General features: G+C 39.8%; 1 protein-coding gene across 1 annotated transcript in view; it reads right to left on the bottom strand.

The window, feature by feature from the left end:
- Window positions 1-2508: 2508 nt before the first annotated feature.
- The window catches only part of cd276 (CD276 molecule), a 76338-nt gene continuing 52869 nt past the window's right edge, over window positions 2509-25977 (bottom strand). The window contains exons 5-8 of the mRNA XM_085260648.1: window positions 24951-25088; window positions 21397-21441; window positions 13590-13628; window positions 2509-3381 (exon numbers count right to left, since the gene is read on the bottom strand). Of these exons, the coding sequence (XP_085116774.1) occupies window positions 13606-13628; window positions 21397-21441; window positions 24951-25088 (206 nt within the window). The 3' untranslated portion in view covers window positions 2509-3381; window positions 13590-13605. The remainder of the gene's footprint in view (window positions 3382-13589; window positions 13629-21396; window positions 21442-24950; window positions 25089-25977) is intronic.

Here is a 25977-nt window from a genome sequence, read left to right as displayed (position 1 = left end):
AGTGGCCTGTCCCATGGTTCCATGAATAAACCAATTAAACAGCAGTCTTCAATCCTGGTTGCAGAGCTGGTTTTCTTTACTACAGCCAACTTAATTGCAGTCACTTGCAGTCCCTGGTGTGAATCAGTTCATGATTAGACTGAAATCAGCCGAACTCTAGATCCAGAGTACTTGGACTGGGAGTCACTGGCCTCAGGTGTTTCATCACAAACAGAATACAAATCACCAGTAACTATGAAAGGGTGAATTTGCCATTTGCCTCTTCCTATTAGACTCATTACTTTTAATAGATGTGACAGAAATTATTCATGTTGTAATGAAAGGATGCTTACGCAGAAGAATCTGTTAAACAAAAGGGATAGAAAGTACATTTCCAAAAGAGCATTTACCATGTACTAAAATTTAAAGAGCACAGCTGTCCCCATTTAAATTACTACTTTCCTAGAACCTCATGTTCAAATTAAGTTAAATGCTGAGTAGCAGAAGTGCTTACATAAATATATTGTGGGGTTGGACCACAATCTGAGGCACGCTGTGCTCTGGAAAGTAAAAGAGGGAGAGCTTTTTGAAAAATAGATACTATTTTAAATAAGTTACGGTTTCATCTTGTCTGCACTGACAGCAACATTTATACATTTTTCACTGGATTTTCATTGTGAAGTTTTCTTTTCCTTTTTGACTTGACAAACAGCCAACATATAAGTATATACAAGGTGTGAAGTGTGCCTGTGTCACAACTATTTAAACCTTATGTACTAGAACTTCAGCTGTTTCTCCTACGCCTTTGCAGATTGACAAAGTAGAAACGTAGAATACCTGCAACTGTTAGGTCATCTAAAAGTATGCTGAATTTGTCCCAATTCAGAATTCGTCTAAATCAGTGTGCCTCATTTCGTGTTTGAGTGACTTCATAAACACTCGTGTCACCTCTGAAGTATTCCAAGCATGGTAACTGTAACATGTAGTCATCACCACAGATGAAAGGGAGCGTTCAACTCTTAAAAAAAAGATTATATTTCAAAGGAAAAAAACAAGTACAAAGAATTTTAAAATGACTGAGTATGCCAACTGGACTGCACTGCCAAATGAGAAGCTGGCACGAGCAGGGATGCTTTGCTTGAAATCACAGATGCTACTTACTATACAAAGGTTCCATATTATTATTATTGGTCATATTCATGAGTCTATGCACCAGAAGAGATTTAGGTCTCACAGTTTGAACTCTTTTTCAATCTAAAGCCAAACAAGTCTAAATTTTGATGTGATGCATCATTGGTTTATCATCTTTTTGTAATAAGTATTAGCACTACTGCAACAGTACTAGAAGATGGGGACAAAAATCAGTTTTGTGTAAGTAAAGCTAATATAGAGCATCGGTCATCTAATTTAGCCAGATGAGGCAGTTTTCTAATAAAATAAATACATTAATTAATTAAAATAATTAACACACTTTCTTTTTCTGCCTTCAAACAAACTGTATGTGAATGCAGTTGGAAGTGAATATAATTTTTAATTAGCGTAACATTTGCCTTTCTTGTTTTCCCTAAAATAATAATTTTTTTTTTTTTAAATCCTATTCAGGACGGTCAAAAAGTAACTATGACCTACTGAGACGACGCTTCATCAGAGTTCAGCTGAGCCTCTGTCACTTCCTCCTATAATGTAAGATTTAGAAATCTTTGCAGACAATTCAATTTTATGTGACCACTGGCTGCAGCACTCGCTGTCACAAGAAAGAAAATATCTTCAAGACTGGAATTTTCTCCCTTAAATCCCACAACATCTTTTCCAGTTTGTGAATGAGAAAATGAGCGCTTCACTGAAGGGCCAACCAAATAAACCCCTCTTTGGGCCTGGAGCCACTAATCTGTAATTTAATTTCAGGCGGGTGTCTGGGCTATAAGGACACACAGCAAGGTCAAGGGCTACTGTACAGAGAGATCTGCGCATTTGGGCACAACCTGGGGTTTGGTCAACAGTCTCAGCCAGCTTAAGCAAAGGACACAGTGTGTGCGCGCATGTTCCTGTGAATGCCGTATGGGTATCAGTATGGTTAGGTGTGCTGGGAAGGTATTTCTGCAACACTTCTACAAGTCAGACTTGATACAAGGTAGCTATTTTATATATGACAGGAACAAACAATCACAGAGAAAATCCATTATTCAAAACAAGTAAAATGTTTGGGATGACTGAGCATCTGCAAACAGAGAGGGATTAGGCCCAAAATAGGACTGCGTCTAACTGGGAACAATTCAACATGTCAGTGTTGATCTGCATGTAAATGAAATATTTGTGTTACTTTGACCATAATTCATGTTTTACTCATTATGTAGAATAGGGTAGTCGGCAGACATATCAACTAATAGAAAAGTGGAAGGACAAATTTGAACTGCGTGGCTAATCCTGTGAGTGAAGAGAAGAAATGTCTTCTCTTCTCGACCTTGCTCTGCCTGAACGAACACACAGTGGCCCTGGGAACTGGACCAATAATTACCAATGACCAGCCAGTTTCACCATGTCTCTTTAATGTAAATAGGCATTCGGTTATCAAACACAAATGGCTTTGACATTCATACATGGACATACCTGTACTGCATAGGAATCTACTTAAGTACTGCAATAAAACAACCTGCACAACCCCTGGCCTGGGCGAGATAAATCTTTCAACACCAGCTGTAGAAGCTAGCTGTGATAGTCTGACTTCATTAAAAAAAAAAAAATTCTTACATACAAGGCAGTCAGGTCAGTGAGGAAATCAGGGTGTATCCCATGCACCATTTGCAGTTTGTTGGAGCTTAGCTGGCATTCAATTTCAATTCCCTCAACTTACTGAACATAGGAGAGCGGCACACACTGACAGGTACAAGTTACTCCAGTGACAGATGCTAATTAGCAAGTGCAGGAGTAATGGGAGAGCCAAGTTCTCTCCCTGGCCAAGAGACAGTGATAGCAACTGAGGCAGGGTCATCTCTTTAAGTGTCTCACTTCCTATTAGACAGGAGATCTCTGGCACATGCCCCATCACTACCCATACAGAGTGATCTCAGCGACAGAGAAAGGATCCTGTCACATCCTGTAGTTCTCAAATAGAGCTTCTCTTTTGCATAGAACACAACCCACTCAACTGCATTCACTCACTCGCGTGGCCCTCCGTCGACAGAAAGGGAGGACGGGCAATAGAAAATAATGGCACATGATGTGTTTATGTGTTTTGATGGAAACTCGAGGGAAAGTCTTCGAAAGAAGATGATGGACTCGTCTTCTGCTCAGCGAGGCTTTGACATTCTGTAGGGGATGCTGGAAATAGTCTCCAGGTTGATGGATAGGTGGAGTGGGATCACCCGCCAGACTCATCTTCTCCCCCCCATCTGGTCCTGACTCCTGAAAAAAGGCACAAAAAGAAAATCGGCATCAGCCTGCTCAGTGTGGAAAAGGTGACGATCACAGCAGAACACAGAAACGAAATAACTAATGCAAATAGTGATGAGTCAGCTTCACACCAAGTAAATAACAATTTTCAAAGCACTATTGTCATTATTAGTGGCAGTAATAATTTAAAAATTGCAAAGAAAGAGTCAAAAGAACCCAAGTGGATTTCACATTATTAAATAAACAGTTACACCAGTAAGAATTAGTCTTTTCAACACTGTTACAACCTACAAGTCTCTCTCTATCCTCCTCTCTGTGTCTTCCTGAACTTCCCCTTACTGGTGGCCCCCGTGGACCATCCCACTGCTAGCGCAGCGAAAGAAACTGTTCTCCCTGCATCATTAAACAGTATGAATTAACTTGGGAGGAATTTAATTATGTCACACATGACGCTCTTCTACTTGAAGCTTTTAAAGGCAGTATAGTTGCCTACACACTTAGAGGTTCAGTTTTTAGATGCAATAGTCAATTTAGCCACATCTGCTGGACTCCTAAATAAACATATTGAAGACAGATATTTTCATTTATGTTTCCTGCTAAGATGAATGTACTCTGAGAGGGTCTAATAATCTGACTTGTGTGCTCTCTGTACCACTAAGACTTTGGCTGTCTAAACCCGTCATGAATCTACTTTTGTTTCAGATAGGATATAACTTGAAAAGCTTTGACTCTGTGCACTCAATAAGCAGATGTATTGTGGTGTTTGAAGCCCTCACTATAAATTTCATCACAGGAAGTACAAAAATAGTCCTGTTAGCAAGCTGCTCCTACCTCCTAATTAATGCTTATTATCATCCTTTTATTATATTTTACACATGACAGCTGGTGTGATGTGGATAAATCCTAAATGAAAGCCCTAAGGGTATTGCTAACAGCTCCAAAATGTCAGAGCAACAACTGATACAGTTGTAGAGACTGTCATTATGAATGATAGGAATCTTTGCAAATTGTAAAGCTTGCCACAAGAAGATCCATTTCATTTGCTCCCTGTCAGAGTGTAATCTGACTTCCTAACATATCCATCAACCAAATGAACAACAGATTTTTCAACTGATTCAAATCTGCCCTTAGAGTCAGACATACACATTCTCTGAAGATGTGTTTTTCAAAGTCATCAAAGCTTTTGAGCCCAGAGGTGAAATAAAAGCACCCTTTGTTCAGTGAATATACAGCTACACCACAGTAATGTAGAATCTTGCAAAATAACAAGCTGTCCACCGGTAATCAAAAAGTAAGATCCACTTTAAATGTTTAATTAACAGCTTCTGTCTGAGAATCCAGAGGGGCCCTGGCAAGGCAAAACCACTCCTGCAACCCAAACCCTGAGACACAAGGAACCACAGATTTACTGGGGCTACAGGAGGATATTCACTTGAATGATACAGCTGCAGAGGGGGTTCAATCTAATGATTGATTAAATCCACACTGTGCCCATTTCATTCCTCATTTACAGTAAAATAAGCTCCATTTCATTTTTGTCATTGGTAACTTCTCCCTAAAAGAATAACATGAAACTTCAAGTTAATAACAAGCAACACAAGAACAATCGGAATATCAATCAAAGACAAAGATCAGGCATAGCGCTGTGGAAGAAAACCACTGAGAATAACCTTGGAGACGAATTTAGAATAATGAGGAAGCAGCTAAACCTTGGTGATACTTAAAAGATGTTACCGGATGATAAACACATCATGACGCTTTCTTTGCACAAGAATGAATAATTATGATAGGTTAGACATCTCTGCCTTTAAAAGTACATTTATATTTATTTTTAAGTAGATACCCTAGAAGCTTATAATGTAAAGATGATGCCAGGGTTACGGCAGGACAAAAACTGTATGCTGTGAAATATATTTAAATAGCAGTTACTATCATCAGTGTGGGAAGACCCACAAAAGGCTGTTATTATTAGGCCTAACCATGCATGTAAATGCACTGCCTTCGAGTAAAGTATGAGGAATGTGACTCTAAATAAGGTACTAAAAAAGTTAAGTGTTTTATTACCTCTCTCTTTTTTTTTGCAGCACCTTCTTTTAAAAATAAGCTGTAGAGTTCGTGACATACGCATTACTTGAGGCAGAACTCTTAAGTCAGATTTCACCATTTATTTTAGAATGACATACGTTGTCATTGACTGTCCCTGAGATCACATCCCAGAGACTGAGATTTAAACCATTTGAATGAAAGAAATACAATATGTACAATGAGGAGGAAGGAGATGAATTTCAGTGTATCTGGGCAATGTAGTGTGATGAGGTGAGCACAGAGCAGCAGGAATAAAGGACGTATGAAGCAAGCTACATGGTTGGGCTTATGAGTGTGGCCCTGTCTGAACTAAAAAGAAGTACCATTAACATTAAAAATTTCTATTCTTAAGTTAAAAATAATTACTAAATACTGTAAGTCCCGCATTAGAGCACCTTATAGGACAAGAAAATAAGAAAAAGGGTCAGAAAGAAAGAGTGGCAGTAACAAAATCTGCCTACTAGCATCTATTAACACCTTATGTTGTCTTTGGTAGACCTGCACAAAACCCATACTTTAAATATAAGTGCTCTAAAGTGAGCTCTAGAAGAACTGGGAAGCAAGCTGGCCATAGCTTCATACTTACAGATGGAAGAATGCTATCAATCTTCTCCTCTGGTTCTTGTCAAAGAAAACAATAAGTGATAAAGGATTACATACGTGTCATATTCTCTGGAAATCGGCGCAGACAGTTACTTAACTGGAAACTGTTAAGAAGAGTTGTGGGCACAGGCCTGTGCTGGGATCTAAGGGGGAGGGGGGCCCTGGTCCCGTGCAGAGATAATTCAATAGATCAGAACATATAACAATGATCACTATGAATGATGGAGTAATGCAGCAGCTCTTGCTATGGGCTTTTCCACTTTATCCCAATAACAATAAGCCAGAGTGAGGTGTCTGACAGGTCATTCTGTTACCACACTGTTGTTCCAAAGCAGCAGCATATATCACACTCTAAAAATCTTACACCTTTATCAGCTCTTTTTCCTATGGTCGCGGTACCCCACCCTTAACCTCTTTCCAAAAGCAGTCTGCAGCCCCCCTGGTGTTAATTATAAGACTTTTCCCCCCAGAGCCTGGGCAAGACGTGGAAGTGCATTAATCTTGATTCTTCACTTCAGTCTAAAGGATCATTTGAAGAGACTCCTGTGGTAAGCCCCAAAGGTGAGGTGACTCAGTACCAGGAGAAAGGTACAAAAAGGGGTAAAGAAACTGCCCTAGTTTATTCTGGGCGCACACTGGGACGCTGGCTACCTCAACAGGCAAGTCGATCATTTACCCTAACCACTTGTATTCTCAGTATGTTAACTTTGAGGAGTATTCAGTGTCATACAGGATGACATGCCAAGAGTCTCTTACCTGTGTTGTGATTCATTTGTTCCCTGATGCAGCATGAAGGTGACTGTCACCTTACAAGCTGAACTGAGGCGAGCTGAGAGACAGCTAAAGGGCTGTGACATGTTTACGTCAAAGATTTTAGATTCAGCTCCATTTCATTGCACACTTTAGTCCATTACAGTTGTGCATAAAGGTCAATTCCAAATGTTTTTATGGAAGATTCATATTTCCCATTTCAGTAGGTTTCCGGGTATCTTTTTGGCTCTTTAAATGACTTTTATTAACGTAGAATAAAAGTGTTTTGTGATGTGTAAAAATAGTTTGGTACTCATTTTATAGCAACAATCCATTGCTGCCTGATGCACAATTACTTATACGCCAGTGCGTTCCTGCACTGTTTTGCTGGCTGTGTCACAGACTGTTAAGTGGAAGGATGGAAATGACACGGGTAATCGGGCAATTGCTTAAAAAAACAAGCAATAAAAAAGCCTGTACGTGATAAACAATGGTCTGAACACACAGGTCATTTCTGAGGATAAGAGCAAAATGATCACTTCTAACTGACTGACAGATTGAATATTTACTCATGCACTACTATGCTGGATGCGATAGTAAAAGAATTAATGGTTCCATTAGAAGAAAAGAAAATCTAGAACATTCTTACAACCGTGTTAACAAGTGCATTTCAACAACATCTCTTCTGTGCACTTGATTCTGAATAGCTTGCTCTTCGCATTTGATCATGGTCCTTCTTATCTCATTAACTACTCTTCTGCATTACTGAAGCAGTTAGCCTGCCAAGACGTGCATGTTTAAGCTTCCGCTGTCTAATCATGCGATTTCTCCTGTAGTTTCACAATAATGTGCACACTTCTGAAAGCTATCCATGAAAGTCATCACGCCATCTCTCCGAGCAATATGGTTAACATATTCCCTTCACAGTGGGGGGTTTGTTCAGTGTTTAGGTTTATGCCATCTGTAAATTCTCTAGTGCTTAGCATATTCACTTTGATAACCAGCAGCATCATAAACAATACGCTGGGATCCATTTAAAAATACCAGTTTTTACAAGTGATGAGTAATTTATGTATAAAAAGTAGGTGCCAGCCAGTGTTGCTTGATATGAACTGAACATTTTCAATGTAAAAAGACAGTTGAGGAATATTAACCGATGCTATAGCTTATTATAATTGAGTTTTAGTCATTCTGTCCTTACCGTGTTGCACAGAGCCTAATAAAATAATCTCACAAGATACAAACATGTACACACAACAGTGTCTATTATCATTATCAGCATAATAACTTTGTTGTTATTGTTGCTGCTATTTGTGTGGAGGCTTTTTTATAATCTATGCATTGATCCCATATCTCACAATCAGTGTCCATTTGGTCTGTATCCACGAATGCATCCACTTTGTGTTCGCACGTTTTTCCAACATCAACACGCTGTCGTATGCAGTCTTTCATCTGCATTATGAGTAATCTATGGTAGTTAATTGAGCCCAGAGGCAGTTGGTTTCAATGAAGGCTCCTGTGCTTTCCTGGCAAAAACAGTAGAGAAGTAACTCTCTGGAGAAGGCAGCTCTCTGTCGAGTGGCAAACAGAGCAGAACTCCTGCCGTGTTCATTAGCTGTCATTGATCAGTGATTCAGTTGCTGTGCAACTCCTACCATAGCTCACATATTACCAGTTTCATCTCCTAAAAATTAATATAAAGGTAAGAGAGCGAAGCCAGCACAGCATTTTCCTTCTTGTCTTTTATTTTTATTTTATTTTTCACAGCACTATTTTGATGTGGATGGATGTTTGCCAAGGTTTTCAACAGCATGCAGAGATTGCTACGCAGCACACTTGTCCATTCCACAGTTTTCTGATATCAATATGAGCTACTATATTCAGTTATTGGCTTCCCTCAGAGGCTATCATCGCTGCAACCTACTCCATCACAGGAGATGTACTGTAGAATGAGGCTGCGAGGTATAAAAATGCTGATAAATGGCTGAGACAAAAGCATAAATAATGCAGAGATCAGAGATACTGGAATAGTGAGTCAAACTCTACTTCAAGATACCCCACACCTCCCTGGAGTGAGTCCAATGTAAGTGTCCTGTCTGACATGATCAGTGTCTGCCGGGCTTCACCTGCCACGTACAACACGGAATTCAAGAACCTCCTCTCTGGCTCCCCTTGCCCTTTACTACTCCATGCTCCAAAAAAACACAACATCAGAGAACTCACATCCCATCTTCTAGAGTACACCTGGCTGCAGCTAGCTTTTAAAATACACTCAGGCTAGTTTTCTGTTTTCAAATTTCACCACATCTCCCCCCTTTTCATCTTTTCATATCTTTGAAAAAGAACTCCCTATTTGCAGCACAGTATGTAGTTAAAAATCCATGATAGAGCCAAGCCGGAGCTACTACTGCATAGAAATACAACAATGAGATGTATTATTCGCATGACAGTGCAGAGTTTAAGTGATTATATAGGGGTGAATTAAATCAATATTTCACAACTCTGCTGAAGGAGCTGCAAAAGGGCCATTATGTAGCACTAATTGCACCTATAGGGCCTATCTTTAAAAAATGTAATCTGCACTCTCATTGGAATTCATCGAAAGTCCTCAGGTAGATGACCGGGATCGTCCGTGCTACCCCTTATTTCACTGAGTTTTCTTTATTCCCTTCATGTCTCCCTTTGAATATTTATTCTCATCTCATTTGCAGCTATCTCTGGCTAGGCCAAGGTTCTGCGCAGTACCAGTGCTCATCCCCCCTTAACATGCACAAAGAATAAAAGACTTTAAATATCATTTCAAATTACGAACAGAGAGAGCAAGCAATGAAATGCAGAATTTCACCTGGGAAGCTCTAAGGTTTCTCTAGATAATGTTACTTCTAAGATATTCGCTGTTTTATGTCAGACGAGTCCATTGTACGATGTGATACAATAACTCCAGCTCTCTAAGAACAATGCATCGATGTTCAACTTTTTCCTCGAAGCTTTGCTGGGAGCATCATTATTCAGTGAATATCCTTCCATAGGCAGAAATACAAAAGGGAGATTTTAAACTAAAATGACAATTATGAAAAACTGGACTCACGGTGTTCTGTGGACAAGAAGGAGATTTTGTTAAATGTTTAATAACTTTAAGGAGCTCCTTGTTGAGGGAATAAATGAAAAAACCTCTCTTTTAAATCTCACTTTAAAGAAAGAACTGTTGTTCCCCATCAATTGTATCTGACACCTTTCAATGCTGAAAATATCCCACATATAGAATTGAACTTTTATTAACAGAAATTTTCAAGGACCAATAAGTTACCATAATGATCAGCACCTTATATTTACAGTGTTTACAATCTACAAAATATTGAGTGTTCTACAGATAGTAATTATCTCTACAGTCTGTGTGTATTGCTGCTAGAAATAAAACAATAAAAGTTTGAGTTGATAAATAAAAGTCACAAATGAACACATGTAAGGCAAAGGTTTATGAAAACAAAATGCCCCCTGACTCGAAAACGACTTAATTAAATCCAGAGCCTCGCTTTATTAAATAGAATATGCTGCACTCTGCATAAATGCATTAATCGATAGCAAAGCTGCCACACAAATATTAGAATAATTGATCCAGGATGATTCAGCAGTGGGGAGGTCTTGAGGTTTGCAGGATATTACCTTGCAATAACAGTCTTGATGAAAGTCAGTAGATGCTACAGTAATGACAAATGTCCTCTCTTTGACTCCTTCTGGCCAGACTTTATTTTGGCTAGTTACAGGAAATTACTTTCTGTACCCTCCATCATCTTCTACTCACTCTGCATGGTGCTGCTGCTTTATGGCAATGACCAATCAGGGTATAATAAAAACAAGCTGTAACTGTCCGGCTTTATAATAAAAAGTATTCACACAATCGACACCAAACTGCTGGTTATTAAAGTACGAGCTAGAGGCCCAGCGAAGAACATTGTGATCTATACTTTGCTAATGTGTGATGGTAGTAAGTAAACGAGCCAATAAACTCCACTGGAACGGCTTGTCAGATGGTGGGATAGCTTAGAAAACATCCCGCCAACTGTTTGTCACACTTTTATGAGTACAACAGAGTACAACACTGTGAATGTCATCTTGTGGAGATGGTTTGAAAATTAGCCATTATCCGCATATTTAAATTACATTGCATCCTATCCCTACGCCTGCTGGTTTTTCACCCCATACTTCAGTGTGTCTGTACTGAACAATTATATACACTTAATTCAGGACAGAGTTGTTAACCTTTCATACTGATCTCTTTATTGCTAATATAACTGCTCGAGGTCCATGTGCATACTGTATCTGTACAGAGACCTCCAGGTCTGTATGTATGCAAATCTGTACACACATACAGACCTGGATAACAATTAAATGCATTAGAACTTGAATTGTAGATAACGGCAAACTTACTGTGGAATACTCTGAAAAAACAACAGCAAAAGTATCAGAAATTTTAAATAAAACAAGCTGTGTTTCATTTTCTGGCAAAAGACAGACTCTTATCTCTCCAGCACCTCAGTGACAAAATACTTCAGTATTTGTCAAATCAAAATGAATGGACTACCTTCTAAAATGTCTCCCAACATATCAGCACCTAATATCAAAAGATCTATGTCAAACCAAAGGGGAAAATATATCTTTTCACTTACAAAAGAAAGCTTTGAAGACAAAAATATCTTTTTTCCTCATAACAACTTCTGTCCTTTGTTGGATACAGTACTGAAGCTTTCCCAAAATAGCTCTAAGGTTCTGGGCTTTCCTGGCCATGTGCTGTGTTCGGGGGGAGAAGGCTAACATAGCCATATAGAGAAGTGCCTAGTTACCCAGCAATTTAAACACTGCAATTCAAGTACTAAGGAAAAAGATATACAAGAACAATGCCCTTGTGATAATACCCAGATGACAAACAACTGCCAAAGTCCCTCAGGCTAGATAGAGAACATGAATGGATTCAGTCCAAAAGTATAAATACCCAGAGAGCATCTTTTGGGTTGGAGAATGGCAGCTAAAACAGGGAGGACAGCCCAGGTAGAAGGTGCTCATAGGGGAACGTATCTACAATGCAGCAGAAAAAAAGAAAAAGAAAGAAAGAAAGAAAAAAAAGGCAGTTTCCTGCATTCCAGACAATATGGATATCATACAGACAGAGAACTCCGTGAGTTATCTGTTTACTTGTTGGGCCACTTCTTTGTGACTCTGTATAATGCGTCTGTACTGATGAGGTTCCTCTCAGTATGGTCACAACATTCCCTTGACAGTTATGTAACAATTCTCCACACGCTCTCCAGGGAGAATCCCCTCAATAATCTAGTTCACTACTCTGCTTTTATGTTCACCAACTCTTGACTTTTCCAGAGGGGTATATCTGAGTCATTCACTAATTCACAAGAGACCACAGTTCAGACTGGCCAGGTACATCACCACTATTAACTCATTCACTGCCAGCCATTGGCAGTGAATGAGTTAAACCCATTGACTCATTCACTGCAGTTGACGGCTATAGACGTCAATGGCAGTGAATGAGTTAAGGAGGCAATCCCATTCAGAAAGCATTACCAAGATATGCAGATCTTCAGCCATCTGAATCATTTGGGGGTAAAAGTGTTGCTGTCCATGGTGCTGAAAGCCTTTTCTCCTCTTCCTTGCATAAATAGTGGCCTTTGGTTATGCATCACTTAATAAACTTCTAGTTTATTTCTTTTATATAAGCTTTAAGAAATTGAAAGACAACTATCTATTATTCTATGCTATAAATGTTTTCTTTTATATTGCTACTTGGGATAAATTGTTGCACTTTATTTTTAGACTTTTAATTTTCATATTATGGATGAAATCTATTTTCTAATGTGAAGACTAAATTCTCACGAGCCCTGCTGTACTTAGTATATCATGAATCCTGTGCCTTTTTACTCATTCTTCATTTTCTGTAAATACACTAATGTTGTCAGATCTACCAATCCCAAGTCAAGTCAAGTCAAGTCAGCTTTATTTGTATAGCACATTTAAAAGACAACAAGTGTCGGCCAAAGTGCCAACACCTGAAAAACAGAGAAAGTGACTAGTAATCATGTGTATCTTTAATGGTGACAAGGATGTCCAGAAAGCCAGCATGATGGTACCAAAGTGTCCACTGTATGCTGATTAAAGTAGATGTGGTTAGTTTGGGTTTGTAAAAAAAGAAGCTTCTTTTATCCTGCAACACTGGGTGCACTCTTCTAAACACATTACATTCTAGATTATCCAAATATCTATAAAGAAAGCATCAACATTTTAAAATGGTCTTATTAACCTTAAGGCTCTGATTTAAAAAAAATCAGTGCAGTCTGTTATAGCTATGTTCAGGGTGTAGCTAGCAGTTTAAATGCTTTATAAGGATGACACTGAGCACATGTTTCAGATGCCATCAAAAAGGAAGAGACCCTGCATAGCTCACAGCTTAATTGTTTACCATTATTAAGACTTTCACTGTGGTTTTAAGGAGTCCAGGAAATCTGTCTGCATGGCAGATGAAATTAAATAGATTCATCACATCAATCAGTGACCCTGTGATTCCAAAAATCAAAATGTCAAGACTTGTCATATTCCAGACTTTCTGCTGAATTAATACATCCTAGCCTCATTACAGCTGCACTTACCCGTATCCTCCAGAGCATTACTACTGAGTAAGACTACCAGACAATTGTGATAAAGAGAAAAAAACAAGTGCGACAACTGAGCAACACATTAAAAAAAAAACAGATCTACTTAAAGACACATATACTCACCTTTATTCGTTCGACCTTAGCTTTTCAGCGATATCATTCCTGAAGGTAAGAGAAGAAAACAGTTAACAATTCTGCTCAAAATATGAAACAACTGTATGACAACTGTACAGTGGTCACTTTAGTTACTTTCTTGTCCATTGTCTTATAGACCAAAGCATTATCATAGGCTTAGTAGTTGTTATCCTGTTCCCTTCTTCAGTAGCACCCCTCTGCTCCATCTTTGTGCACCAACCTTGCCATGGCTAACAGGAAGCAGAGGGCACAGCGCTTTATTTAATTAGTCACAGCAGCTGAGTGCTCATGTGGAACCAAACAGGGGAGGCAGATTGGGGTAGTGAGATGGATAGGCACTCTCCCACTGGGTCTTGGCTGTGCTGTCAGAAGAACGCAGATTACATGACAGAAGAGGGATTGCTATAAGGTGGGTGGGTATGGCAGGAGGATGTAAATGGCACTTGTACAGGGGGATTCATCCCAGAAAAAAAGAAGAAGATTGCTGTCACTCCTAAAGTAGTCTTATTCTTTCACAAAAAACCCAAAACATAAACTCTTACTTACATGTACTATTACATTTATCTAAGCCGTGGAACTAGGGATCTGTTTTTGTGATGCGCAACAGTGAGCAGTTTGGCTGCTTTTATTAACTGTGACAACGCTCATTATTCCAAATGATTTAGGACCTGTTCTTTCTTACTCTTCTGACAATGTTCAGGTGGCCTTTTCCTTACAGACCAACAGATAACCTCTAAGACACTGCAGAAGTTGTTTGTTGTGAAACACATTCTTGATGAATTTCTAAACTCAAACAACTTGCAATTCACTTTTGTAAATGCTGATTTTTCAACTTACGTGTACTGAATGTATAAAATAATGAGTAAGCATACAGGAAATAATGCAACCATTTGTATATAATTAGAAGATTATATGTGATGTGAGGACTACATGATTCATGTGGTGTGAGGTTTATAATTCCATTATCATCGAATCAGTGTTACTTGGCCTTTAACCCTGAAGAGCTGCCTCAGGGTTTACCCTTGCTGAAAACACAACTGTAAACATGTAGGTTACTGTATGTTGCTGAAACAGCAAAGAACATGAATGCAGTACTTGTATAATTGTGCGCAACTACTAAGCAGTGGTGTGCAGGGAGCTCTTTTAATTAGCGCTCTTGAAGACATTCAGTGACCCACATCTAATAATGAAGGCAACATGAATGTTCTATTTACATATCTTTACTCAGTAATGTGTGACCGTTGGGAGAGCTCAGTGGTGGAGATTCTGGTGCCAATGAAAAGGGAGGGCATGTCAAGCAGAGCTGCCTGAGGCTACCTTCCAAGGCCTTCTCAATCTGAACTGCAGCAATGTGAAATGGTATGCTAGCGGCCTGCAGGTCTGTCAAAGTGGGTTATGTTATAAGGAAACTGTGTGCAACTTTTAAATAAGGCTTCGACTTGTAATACCATGTAGTCCAAGAAGTCAATTCCGAAAGCTCCCCCCCCCCCCCCCTCCACCGCAATATGCAGTTCTGGTTAGGGCTTCTTGATTTAGACCATTACAATTATTGTATCACAATACACACACTGGCAAAACTACTGAGGCCCATCAGATCTTTTACTTCTTCATAAAACATTGAAAAGCCCATATCTCAGAAAACACCTAAAATATTTATTTGTGTTTACATCAATTTTTCTTGCAACTAGCCTTCCACTAAACCTCTTGTTGGTGTTGCTGGTCGGTTAATATCACAGAGAGCAGCTCAACAGAATAGCATGGAGCGATCGTGGCTCAAGAGTTGGGAGTTCGCCTTGTAATTGGAAGGTTGCCGGTTCGAGCCTCGGCTCGAACAGTCTCGGTCGTTGTGTCCTTGGGCAAGACACTTCACCTATCGCCTGCTGGTGTTGGCCAGAAGGGCCGATGGCGCGATATGGCAGCCTCGCTTCTGTCAGTCTGCCCCAGGGCAGCTGTGGCTACAACTGTAGCTTGCCTCCACCAGTGTGTGAATGGGTGGATGACTGGGTGTGTAAAGCGCTTTGGGGTCCCTAGGGGGGGCAAGTAAAAGCGCTATACAAATACAGGCCATTTACCATCAAACAAATAAGAACACCTGATTATTTATTTATTTTTATCTGCCCCAAAAAACAACCAATCAAAAAAATATTACTGCTTGGGGTTATCTAATTTTTTACATTGCAAATTAAGATTGATTAAAAACTACTTGCTTACTCAATAGACAAGACGTTAAGGTAATCCATAAAGCGTGGCTGTCCTTGTTTCTGTTTGGAGTCACCATCTTGAAGCCTTTAGTCAGTCAGCTGTTTCAAATTATCACAATATCTAAGGTGACAAAGTGCTGGGATTGAATCTTTAACATGAGTTCAGTAACTGTCATTCTTCTTTCAGTGGTGGTCTTGGCACAAAGTTGCTAAGAGAAGAGTGAGTGAGAAAAGATGGTGGGACTTCCCTCTGTCATCACCTTTACAGGGCTTGCTATTCCCTAACCTTACACCTTCACAGAACCTTGCCTCAGTTAAAAGGGGTCAATAAAACCCTTTTTCAAATTCTGCTTCCTTTTAAAGGAGTATGTCAAATTGTTATTTTCCAATGATTCTTTGTCCGTGAAAGAACTGGGTCACTGACTGGCACTCTCTTTCAGGGCCTTGTTGCTAAGGCCTGACTCCTTGGAGTCCAGGCTTATGGAGACAGGGTAGTGCACACAAACTGAAGTCAGGTTCTGACAGGAGTTGCACTTGCATGACTGCGGCCTTCTCTAAATAGCACATCATGCTCAGATTACTGAACACATTTCTGAGCGGAGGTAAGGGATGAAGGCAGCTAGAACTGTATGCACTGCACGTATCTGCATGTGAATGGGCACTGGTGTAAACCACTGCTTCTGTCTGTGTGCTGCGGGTGTGTTCCTTTGCTTCCGACTGTGTGTTTGTGTGTGAAAAGGTTGCTGCTGGCTTTAGCCCCTAGAAATACATCCAGAATTTGAGCTTCACTGTTTGTTAAACATTATTTGCCTCTGCTGTAAAGGCAACAAAGGGATTCTATCCCACTGCAAATGAATGAGTCCAGGTCTCTAGTTATCGCTGGTTATTGTTCCAATCAGGCTGGCTTTGAAAGGGGAGGCGCGCTTTCCTTTGGACAGCTCATTAAGATAACACACAAACGTGGCTCCCCATCATCCTGGGTTTATTAAAGTGGGCCTCATTTCAGCTCCTTTGTCTCATGCAAGAACCTCTGCCTTTGTCAGCGCAATTGGAGCCAGATGGCAAAACAAAGCTGGCTGTCTGGATTGCTTAGAGAGCTATCTCTGAAGACAGAGCCATTAGCTTGACTTCACAAGCTCACCGCCTACTATGTCCACCTGGATCAACCAGGTGTGCAGACGATGACGAGAAGCAGTAAGACCAAGGGTGGCCTCAAGTTGTGCTCTTGTCACTGCAATACATGCATGCATACTACAGTCTCTCAACTCTGCTATCCTTTACTCAGGCCTTTTGGCTAAAGCTGAGCTATTAAGTCTCGCTAGTTGCGGGATGGCTGACCCTGCTCCTGGCTGCACAGATCTCTGAAACATTCATGAGAGAGGCAGTAGAGAATAAAAGCCACTGTCCCTCTTCACTCAAAGACTCTCCTTCACCTCTCAGCTTATTAAAATCACATGGTATTAGACTTGGGTGTTCACAGAAAGGCTAAATAATTCAATCAGAATAAAGAAGGTGTCAAATGAATAACTCTAATGACATTAACGCTTGAGGGAGAACTGCTCAGGGCTGTGAGGGGTAGTTACTGAGGCTAGGCAGCCAGAAGAAACTTGCTCTGCTTGCTAATGGCAAAATTAATTCTGAACTCAGAAGGTCATATTAATACTAAGCAAAATATCACAGCACTGTGAGGCTCCTGAACTCTCTGCCCCCCTCTCACGGACAATAACCATATCCAACTTCTTAATAGCAATGAACTGGTCTGCATTGGTGCATCATATCTTTATTCTCTTCCCCCTCCTGCCCCCCCCCCTCTTTCTTAAATAGATAACTATCATATCTGATATCATATCTCACAGTACAATAATATTGAATGGGTTGCATTGTTGTATTTTGTCATGTTTCTCAGGTCTTTGTCTGAATTTCTACGAACATTATTGCTAAGGATTGTCTTATTGCATTGGAGTCACACTGGGTTAAATATGTACACTTGGGTTTTAAGGGGTATTTATTATTTTCTTCTTTTTTTTTGGGTTGTATGGAAGCCCCAAACGCAATTTCATTGTTCTTGACAATGACAAAAAATAAATAAATACTAAATACTAAATACTAATACTCTATTCAAGGGAAAAAAAGGCAAACATGACAGTATTTTATTTTCGTTCACTAGCACACTAGAAAAGGCAAGGATAAATACTGAAGAAACCTGCAGCTCTGGTTCAATGTGATGGTACATCTCGAAAGTTTACTAATTAACACGACATGTAAACAAGTCTGAAGTTTTACAGTGTTTGTGCCACTACTTCTTCCCGCTTCTCAGACTCTAACTTCAACGGTACTTTACATTTACTGCTAATGAGCAAATATTAACATAACATGCGAATATGCTAAACTAAGACAGTGAAGATCCTCAATACAAGGAGGAAAGAAAGAAAGTGCAGCAACAACCATGTCACAGTGGTCTCTAGAAATAGTAGAAAATGACTCTTGTACCGCTCTGGATTTTCACTGCTGTCAGTGCTGAACTTTGCTTTCTATACAAATCATGTAGTGAGTGCAAAAAAAGAAGAAAGAAAAGATTCTGTGGACACAGACAGTGTTACATTGCAAATATGCACAAGTCTTTTTTTTAATTGTCTAATTTTTGTCACTGTTTCTGGTTTTGATTGGTGCTTACTGTCCTGCATTGTTAGTTAATCTATTTGAGTTTTCATAAGAATTTCTATTGTCTAAAGTTTTGAATTTCTGATTTGATCTTTTTATAAGTTTTATAAGTGTTTCGAATCCTTTTTTCATTGGTATTCTAGTATGCTGACCTTTAGTTACCATGGTATATTGCCATGGTAACCGCCTACTGATCTATCAGTTCTCAAGAAAATAGCGTCACCATTCCTGGAAGATCCCTTGGACCTCTGCGGGGTGAGAAGGTTTTTGCATTTCCCTCATGAGTATCATTCGTGAATATCAGGAATTGTTTATAAAATTTGAAGATTTAGAAAATGTATAAATTCTGTTCTACTTGATATTAATCTGCTGCTAAATCTCTTTTAAACTGCTGGAGTTGTACCTACTAGAAAACAGGACACATGCCAAGAATCCCCGTTTGAAATTCATTTTATTTTGATCTGTATTTAAATTAAAGTGATTTCCACATTTCCTTACTTAGGGCTAGTAATGTTTAATGTTTAAATGTATCCCGTTTAAAGTTTCAAAGCTCTAATGTGCAGATGTCATGCTAGAAATAAACAGTAACATAGAGAGAGCACTCAGCAATAAAATAATTAAGTTGAATTATCGAGTCAACTGAGTTGATAGCTAGCTTCGTGTGACCGCTTACCCCGACTGCAAATGTTAGCATAAGTACATTTGGATATTGTAAAGATACCCTGAATTTGTTGAACTTGCTTTATAGTACAGGGACTCAGTCCTCCCCGTATCCTATGTCATATTTGTTTAATCCTTCTGTGTAACCCGTAAGCTTAATTTAGGCTTCTGCTGGATATCTATGTGCTAATTTATGTATCTGGAAACTCCTTTTATCGGTACACCACAGCCTTCATGGTATGTGTCAACCCAACTTGTAGAATAATTCCTGCATTAGTGTGCGTTGTCCTGCCGTTTATCCCTCGTGTTTTCTGGTACCTCCCAGCTCTTCAGTTTTTGGTTTTGTTTTGATTTTCTGTGTCATGTTTCTAATTTTGATAAACCTTGATAAAGCTTGTCCTTCCTATTCTGCCTTGTTCTGCATTTGAGTCCTCCACCTCCACACTACAATCCACACAGCTACATTGTGACATTTTTAGTAAATTGGCATCAGTGCTGTGCAAGAACACACTATTCACATTTTCAGTAAAAGGTGTTCGCAGTTAAAGAATGTGTTTCAGAATACACGGGTGCTCTGAAGTGCCTGCGCCGCCTGTGATGGACTGTAAACAATAATAGAGAAATGACTACTGCTGGCTTCAGTTCCAACAACATAGCTACCAGCAGTAGTGCTGAGGCCAATCTATATGAAGATTTGAGGGCAAAAAACTCTGACTGAAAACTCTCACATTTCAGTCAGATCATCAGCTAAACTGGCAATCACTTTGAAACAACACTGACGAGCCTGTATTGGGTGACTGATGACAACAGGAAATAATTACCAATGAAAATGAGCCAACAGCCAAACAAGTTTCTATACAGCTGTTTTACATTTGTAATCTTTTACTTTATGACGCAATGCGGTAAAGTCGTAAAACACACAAATGCATGTTTTCTCTAGACTTGTGAAAGTAAAGTGTGTGTGATTCTATAGTGGTAAACAGTAACTGTTTTTATTTGGTAAATGGTAGTGTAAGATGATGTTCTACTGGAAAAGAAGACCTCAGAGCACCTTATTTAAACAAGTGCAAGAAGTTTATGTTTTTTGTTCTTTTGACACATCCGCTTGCAAGCTGATTAGCATTTCAATTGCAAGCATGCTATTATCATATTAGCATGCATCTTTCTCTGCCTTAGTACTACCCAAAAGAACTGCTAGTGTGTGTGTAGATGGTACAGCTCTGACCAGCTCCTATTCCATGAAAAATTCTAAATAATAAGTAAACGACTTTAGGCTATTGGCCCATTGGATACATTTAAAGAAATAGTGGCGTGGAGACTGCTAGAAGTGTGTATTTATTTTGCTAGACATCATAAAATTCAAGGCAACTTATTTCAAGTGACAACAATATGCCCAACACATTTCAGCCAGGATTCAATTGCAAAATCAATTTGCCTTGATAAAAAGGATAATTTAAATGCAGGACACGGCAGCACTATTGTTGGCATTTTGAGAAACTTGAAACTTGTGGAACTTGTTACCATTAAATTTACAGACAAGATAAATTTTACTTTTATAGCTGTAGCTTTGGGGGGTATGTATAATGTAAAACAGCTTGTTGGCATCACTAAATTAGTGTGCCCGTCTCCCTCTCCCTGCCTCAAACACTTACACACACACACACACACACACACACACACAGTGGAAGAGTTATGCCACCGGGTTGCTGTGTTGAATGGATTTGATGCTTGGAGCTGGTCTTGTTTCTCACACGCACTCATGCTTCATCAACGCTCACTCACACTTCAGTAAACAAACTTAACATTCAGTTACTTGTGCTGTTGAGTCCCTACAAACCTGACACCTGCACTTCGTGTTAAAGAAGCTAGACTAAACTGTGGGGGATTTTTGCATTATTTAATATTTTTGCAACTTGAAAGCCCTGCACTGTAAGTAAAGAAACCCATATGTCAGGAAAACATACACTTCTAGATCAAACCACATATCCAAAGTGTTGCATTTGTAAAGAATTGATTGCCTTGTTTACCAGCTTGGCTGGGTTGACTAATCCAATTAATACGGAACTAATTCTTTCTTTTTTTGTTACCTTGCCTGGTACTGACAGTACCAGGCATGCATGCATGATTACATTTGAAGTATTTAAACATATTTAAACATTTTTGATACAAGCTAAAAGATGTCAAGCTTTAAAAAAAAAAAAGCTATTTTAAACCACATCTCTTCTCTGACCATTTGAAAAGCTGAAACTTGACCAGGTGTGTATTTGGCTGACCTGTCTTTGACTCCTCTTCTTCTTCCAGCACCTTGGCTTCTTCAGCTGTGGGAAGACAGAGGAGCCATTATCAGTGGAAGCAACAGTACAAAGGCAGGCACACAATGTAGTCACTTCATCATAAGCCTGTGGTGAGCTGATCCTTCCCAGCTCAAAGGACACGCTGTGATGACAGAGCTATATGACGATGACGCTCCAAACAATAGTACCCCCACTACATCACACGCAAGCGCGCACACAGACACACACAAAGAGTCATATCTACCCCTTAACCTCCTATCCAGCTCTCTCACAAAGACAGTAATCACATTAGGCTTTAGCTGTGGGCTCTCTGAAAACCACTGTCAACGGAGTTAGGGAGCCCAGTGATGACTGTCACACTTTATACACATGTGGCATACGTGTACACACACACACACACACACACACACACACACACACACACACACACACACACACACACACACACACACAGGCTAAAAATAGCCTGGGACAGAGCATCCGAGCACCAGATATGCATTCTGTGACACCATTTTCACTGCAATCAGACTCAAGATCCACTCTTTAGCGTGTGATACATGAGATTAAACTGCTGGTTGAACAAAACTAAATGTCAAGGAAACACAATTCAGATGTTTATATTCCAGCACATTTGCCTGACTTTCCTGGACTCTGACAGCAGGGACTATAATCCTCTAGGGAAATTAAGCAAAATCCGTATTATTACAGCAGCAGAACGTGTTGAGTTTCCAGATTCAAACAGCCTGTATCTAAGTCTTCCCACACCATATTCCTTAGTTTATCCTCCACTGTGTTATGATGTATTTGGAAACGTATTACACTCATTGACACATGTGTCATATATTATCACACATTTTCGTTAATCGGACCAGGTTTGGGCTTAAAGCTGAGTTGAAGATTTTGGGAAGGGTTTAGTGCCCTCAGCAGACATATTTTTAGCAACTTTAAACTAAAAAAGCAATATAATCCATAATGTTACCACATGAGCCTGTTTGAATTCATGTCTTTATTCAGCACCTCCAAGTTTGACCAGTCCTAAAAAATGGAAGCAGTCGAAATACCTTGAGGGACAAGACTTTGATAGGAGAGTAAGGTCTGTTTAAAAGCCACCTTAACGTCAGGGTGAAGACGAGGCCAACCACAGAGAAGGGGTGAAAACTGTCTCCCTTGGACACTGAATGTTATAATTTTATACCCCTACTGGCAGTATTCCAAATGCGTGGGGGTAACAAAGAGGGCGGCTATGGCTTAAGTGCAAAAGCTGTCCGAAAACACATAAAAGTATTTAGAGTCAGGGGACAGAGATTGCTGTTCATTGAAGCTAGTAGAATGTTAATGTTCCTCTTCAACCTGCCATCTGTCCCTGTGCTTCTGAATTTCTTTAAATACTGCTGTGCCATCATGAATGATTCACATGTAAGCAAAAGAAAGGCCACAGTTAGAAACCAATAGTACTAGAAATACACTCATTAGTGGCTTAATTAATTCATTCTTGGACCCTAGAAGCAGCAGAGGCTTATTCTTATAAACCCTTTGTGCATATTAAAACACACAAGACTTAATGGCAGCTGCGTTTTGTGCTGGTAGGGTTTTAAATCTCCCTTTGAAAATGAGTGCTGGATGACAAAAATCAAGCTATTTTGCCCATTTAAAAAAAATAACCATTTTGCTAGTATTTTGGTAAGAGATTTAACGAACGCCTGTTTTAATGTGCTTTTTACATACACCTGGAACAAAATAATTTTGTTATTTCAAAAGCTTGAAAGCTTTTTGGCATGGGGTATTCCTGTTTTTTGTGCCTAACCGTTAACCCCAGTAAAACATGTGCACCACTGTGCTACAGCCCCACAGGGAAAACACTGACTCCCTTCTGACTTTCATCTCTCACACGGGGGAGCTCTGTCCTGTGTCCCTTACAGATGATCCCAAGTGTAGGCTTGATTAAATCACACGCTTATGTGAATGTAAATTATGCTTTAGAGAAATGGATCAGTGGCCCCTGCTAGCATATCTCAGACACATAGTCATAGTAATTATGTAAAGAGGCCAAAGAGAAGTATGAATGAAAAATACAAAATGGGAGAGGGCCGAGCCGTGCTGGCGTTGAGGCAACTCTGCCTCTGGAAGGGAGCTTTCACTTCCAGCTGCAATACCACAAGCAGCTCAGCTCTGTTATGATACATATTCTAGTGCCCCACATACATTATGACAGGGAAGAAAAATGACTTGCTCACTTCTCCACTTTTACTGACCCTTCCACCCTCGATACCCAGACACAGTGAAAAGGAGTGTCAACTTCAATCTGACCATATCCGGGAATACCATTAAAAGATAAGACAACCACAATTAAGTTGCATATCCCTGCTTCCTATTCTCCCCACAGCTCTGGATATATGCGTACCAATCCTATTTTAAGCCACTCAACATCTGTATTCACAGAGTATCACTTTATCAGGAGTATAAAACTTTGCATGATATGTGAATAAGTCAGCATTCCCACTTTTCGGATCGGTGCTCGGAAAAATACATTTTAATAAGGTGGGCAGTGGATGACCACATAATCAATCCTGCCTTCAGTGGTAGGGCTGCAGGCGAGACAAGCAGATCATCTTCCAGCCCACTGAAGAAAGGGGTCCCACAACCCCTAGGAGGCCTTTGCCCGTGGGAGGAACTGCATTATATTTTTCTCTTTCCATTTCATTTGATTTCATATGTTCCATGGAGCTATTTACTCTGAGTCTGTGTCACTTCCATATTTATTTTTAAACCTCTGGGCCTTGGTGCAGACACTGGCTGACCTTTATTTAAATGTCTCCTCCACTCTGAGCAGATCTCATTACAGCAGAGCTGGTGGCTTTGCACTATCTATCTCATTTCAAAACTTTTTCTCTGTGCACTTGCGGCGATCCTTGGCTATTCCGCAACGCTAATTACCAGAACCTAGTAATGATGTTCCTCTCAGCTGAAGATATGTGTCCCACCATCCAAGATCCTGCCTATATGCATTAACCAGAACTCCCTCTGGATTCTCACAGTTCCTTGAGCAGTTAACATCTCATCTCTGCTTTCTCCTCTATCTCTCTCACTATCATTGTGCCTCCCACGTGATCTAGGCGACACATTGGAGTACTGCATCATCCACCGGGCCAATATGTGAAGAGTTTAATAAATCATCCAACATTTTAATGAAGGCCCTGAGAAGGCTTGAAAATGCTTGAGAGCACCACTGGTTAACATCCATTATTCAGTAAGCCCTTGGATTATGTATGTAGTAGGCAAACATAGTCCAAAAACTAAAATATCAAAATAGACGACATAATATCATGACTTTATTTTATTTTTTGTGGGGGATAAAAGCTGCCACTGCTCTAAGATTAATATTTCATATTTCCTAATGAAAGCAAGGCAGCCCTAAAACATTCTTTTATCCAACCTTGAGGACTCAACACAGAATTTGAAGAGGTCATCACCCATGAAATGTGAGAATATACACTGGTGTTGCATGTGCACAGCCACCTCTCCATTTCCCCCACCTTCTCTCTTGGCCTCCTCGCAGCTCTCCTTGATCTTCCTGCGGCAGACAGCAGCCAGGGCAATGAGCAGCACCAGCAGACATATAGCCAGGCCAACAGTTACCCACAGAGCCACCGGAGGGAACGCAATGTTCTGACCTGAAGCAGAAAGGGCAGAGGGAGAAAGAGCCTCATTATTCACTCTTGCAGTGCTAAAATAAGAGTGCAACTGTCACTGCTGTATCCATCACCATTATCGTGCTATTTGACAATTTTGCTGTTAGAATTCCTTGCCATAAAGAATCTGAATTACCAAGCCTGCAGAAGTACTAAAGCAAAACATGATGACACAGATGATGATTATTGCCATCATCATCATCATCATCAACACTGTCACATTGACTCCATATTAGGTTTGACTTTCAGAAACACTGGGACTGTCAGAGAAAATAGATATTACTGGGAAAATTTGCTTGATGTGAACAGTAAGAGCTTCTTTACTACTGTCCAATTAAGACACTTGAGCCTTTCAATTGAGCCCAGATGGCAGATAGTTTACCAGTCACACAAGACTGTGTTGTCGTTTCAAACAGCACTGGCACCGCTTTCAGAGGTTGCTGGCACTAACTATCCCACTCCCTACCTTCTGCTACACATTGGTCAGATGTGACAAGTTTTGATGATTTTAATACTCTATAACTTCCTGATGTATCCAGTCAATGACTAGTTCTGAGTTTTGAGATGTACAACAAGCCAGAAGATTCTCAATTGTGGTTGCCAAAATTTAGTTAATGTTTGTTTTGTTGTTTTTATTGCTATACATATGCCCATATGTTAAATACAGGTTTCTAACCATAAAATGCTTTCACTTCACATCACTTTTCAGAAATTATCCATCAAAATTGGTGACAGTATCCTGGCTAACTGGATACTGATGAGGAAAAATAAAAAACTGGTTAACGGGACAACAAAAAGATATCAGACACAGCCAAATTTCCCTGGGGTATTCAAACTGAACAGAGGGAGAAGGAAACAGCAGAGCCACTAA

This window comes from Mchenga conophoros, linkage group LG1, assembly GCF_057382185.1.
Source record: "Mchenga conophoros isolate Kocher_MC1m ecotype Shallow Benthic linkage group LG1, M_conophoros_male_GT1.1, whole genome shotgun sequence".
Classification (NCBI taxonomy): Eukaryota; Metazoa; Chordata; class Actinopteri; order Cichliformes; family Cichlidae; genus Mchenga; species Mchenga conophoros.
Note: the sequence above shows the minus strand (reverse complement) of the source record. Positions and strands in the feature narration are given on the sequence as shown.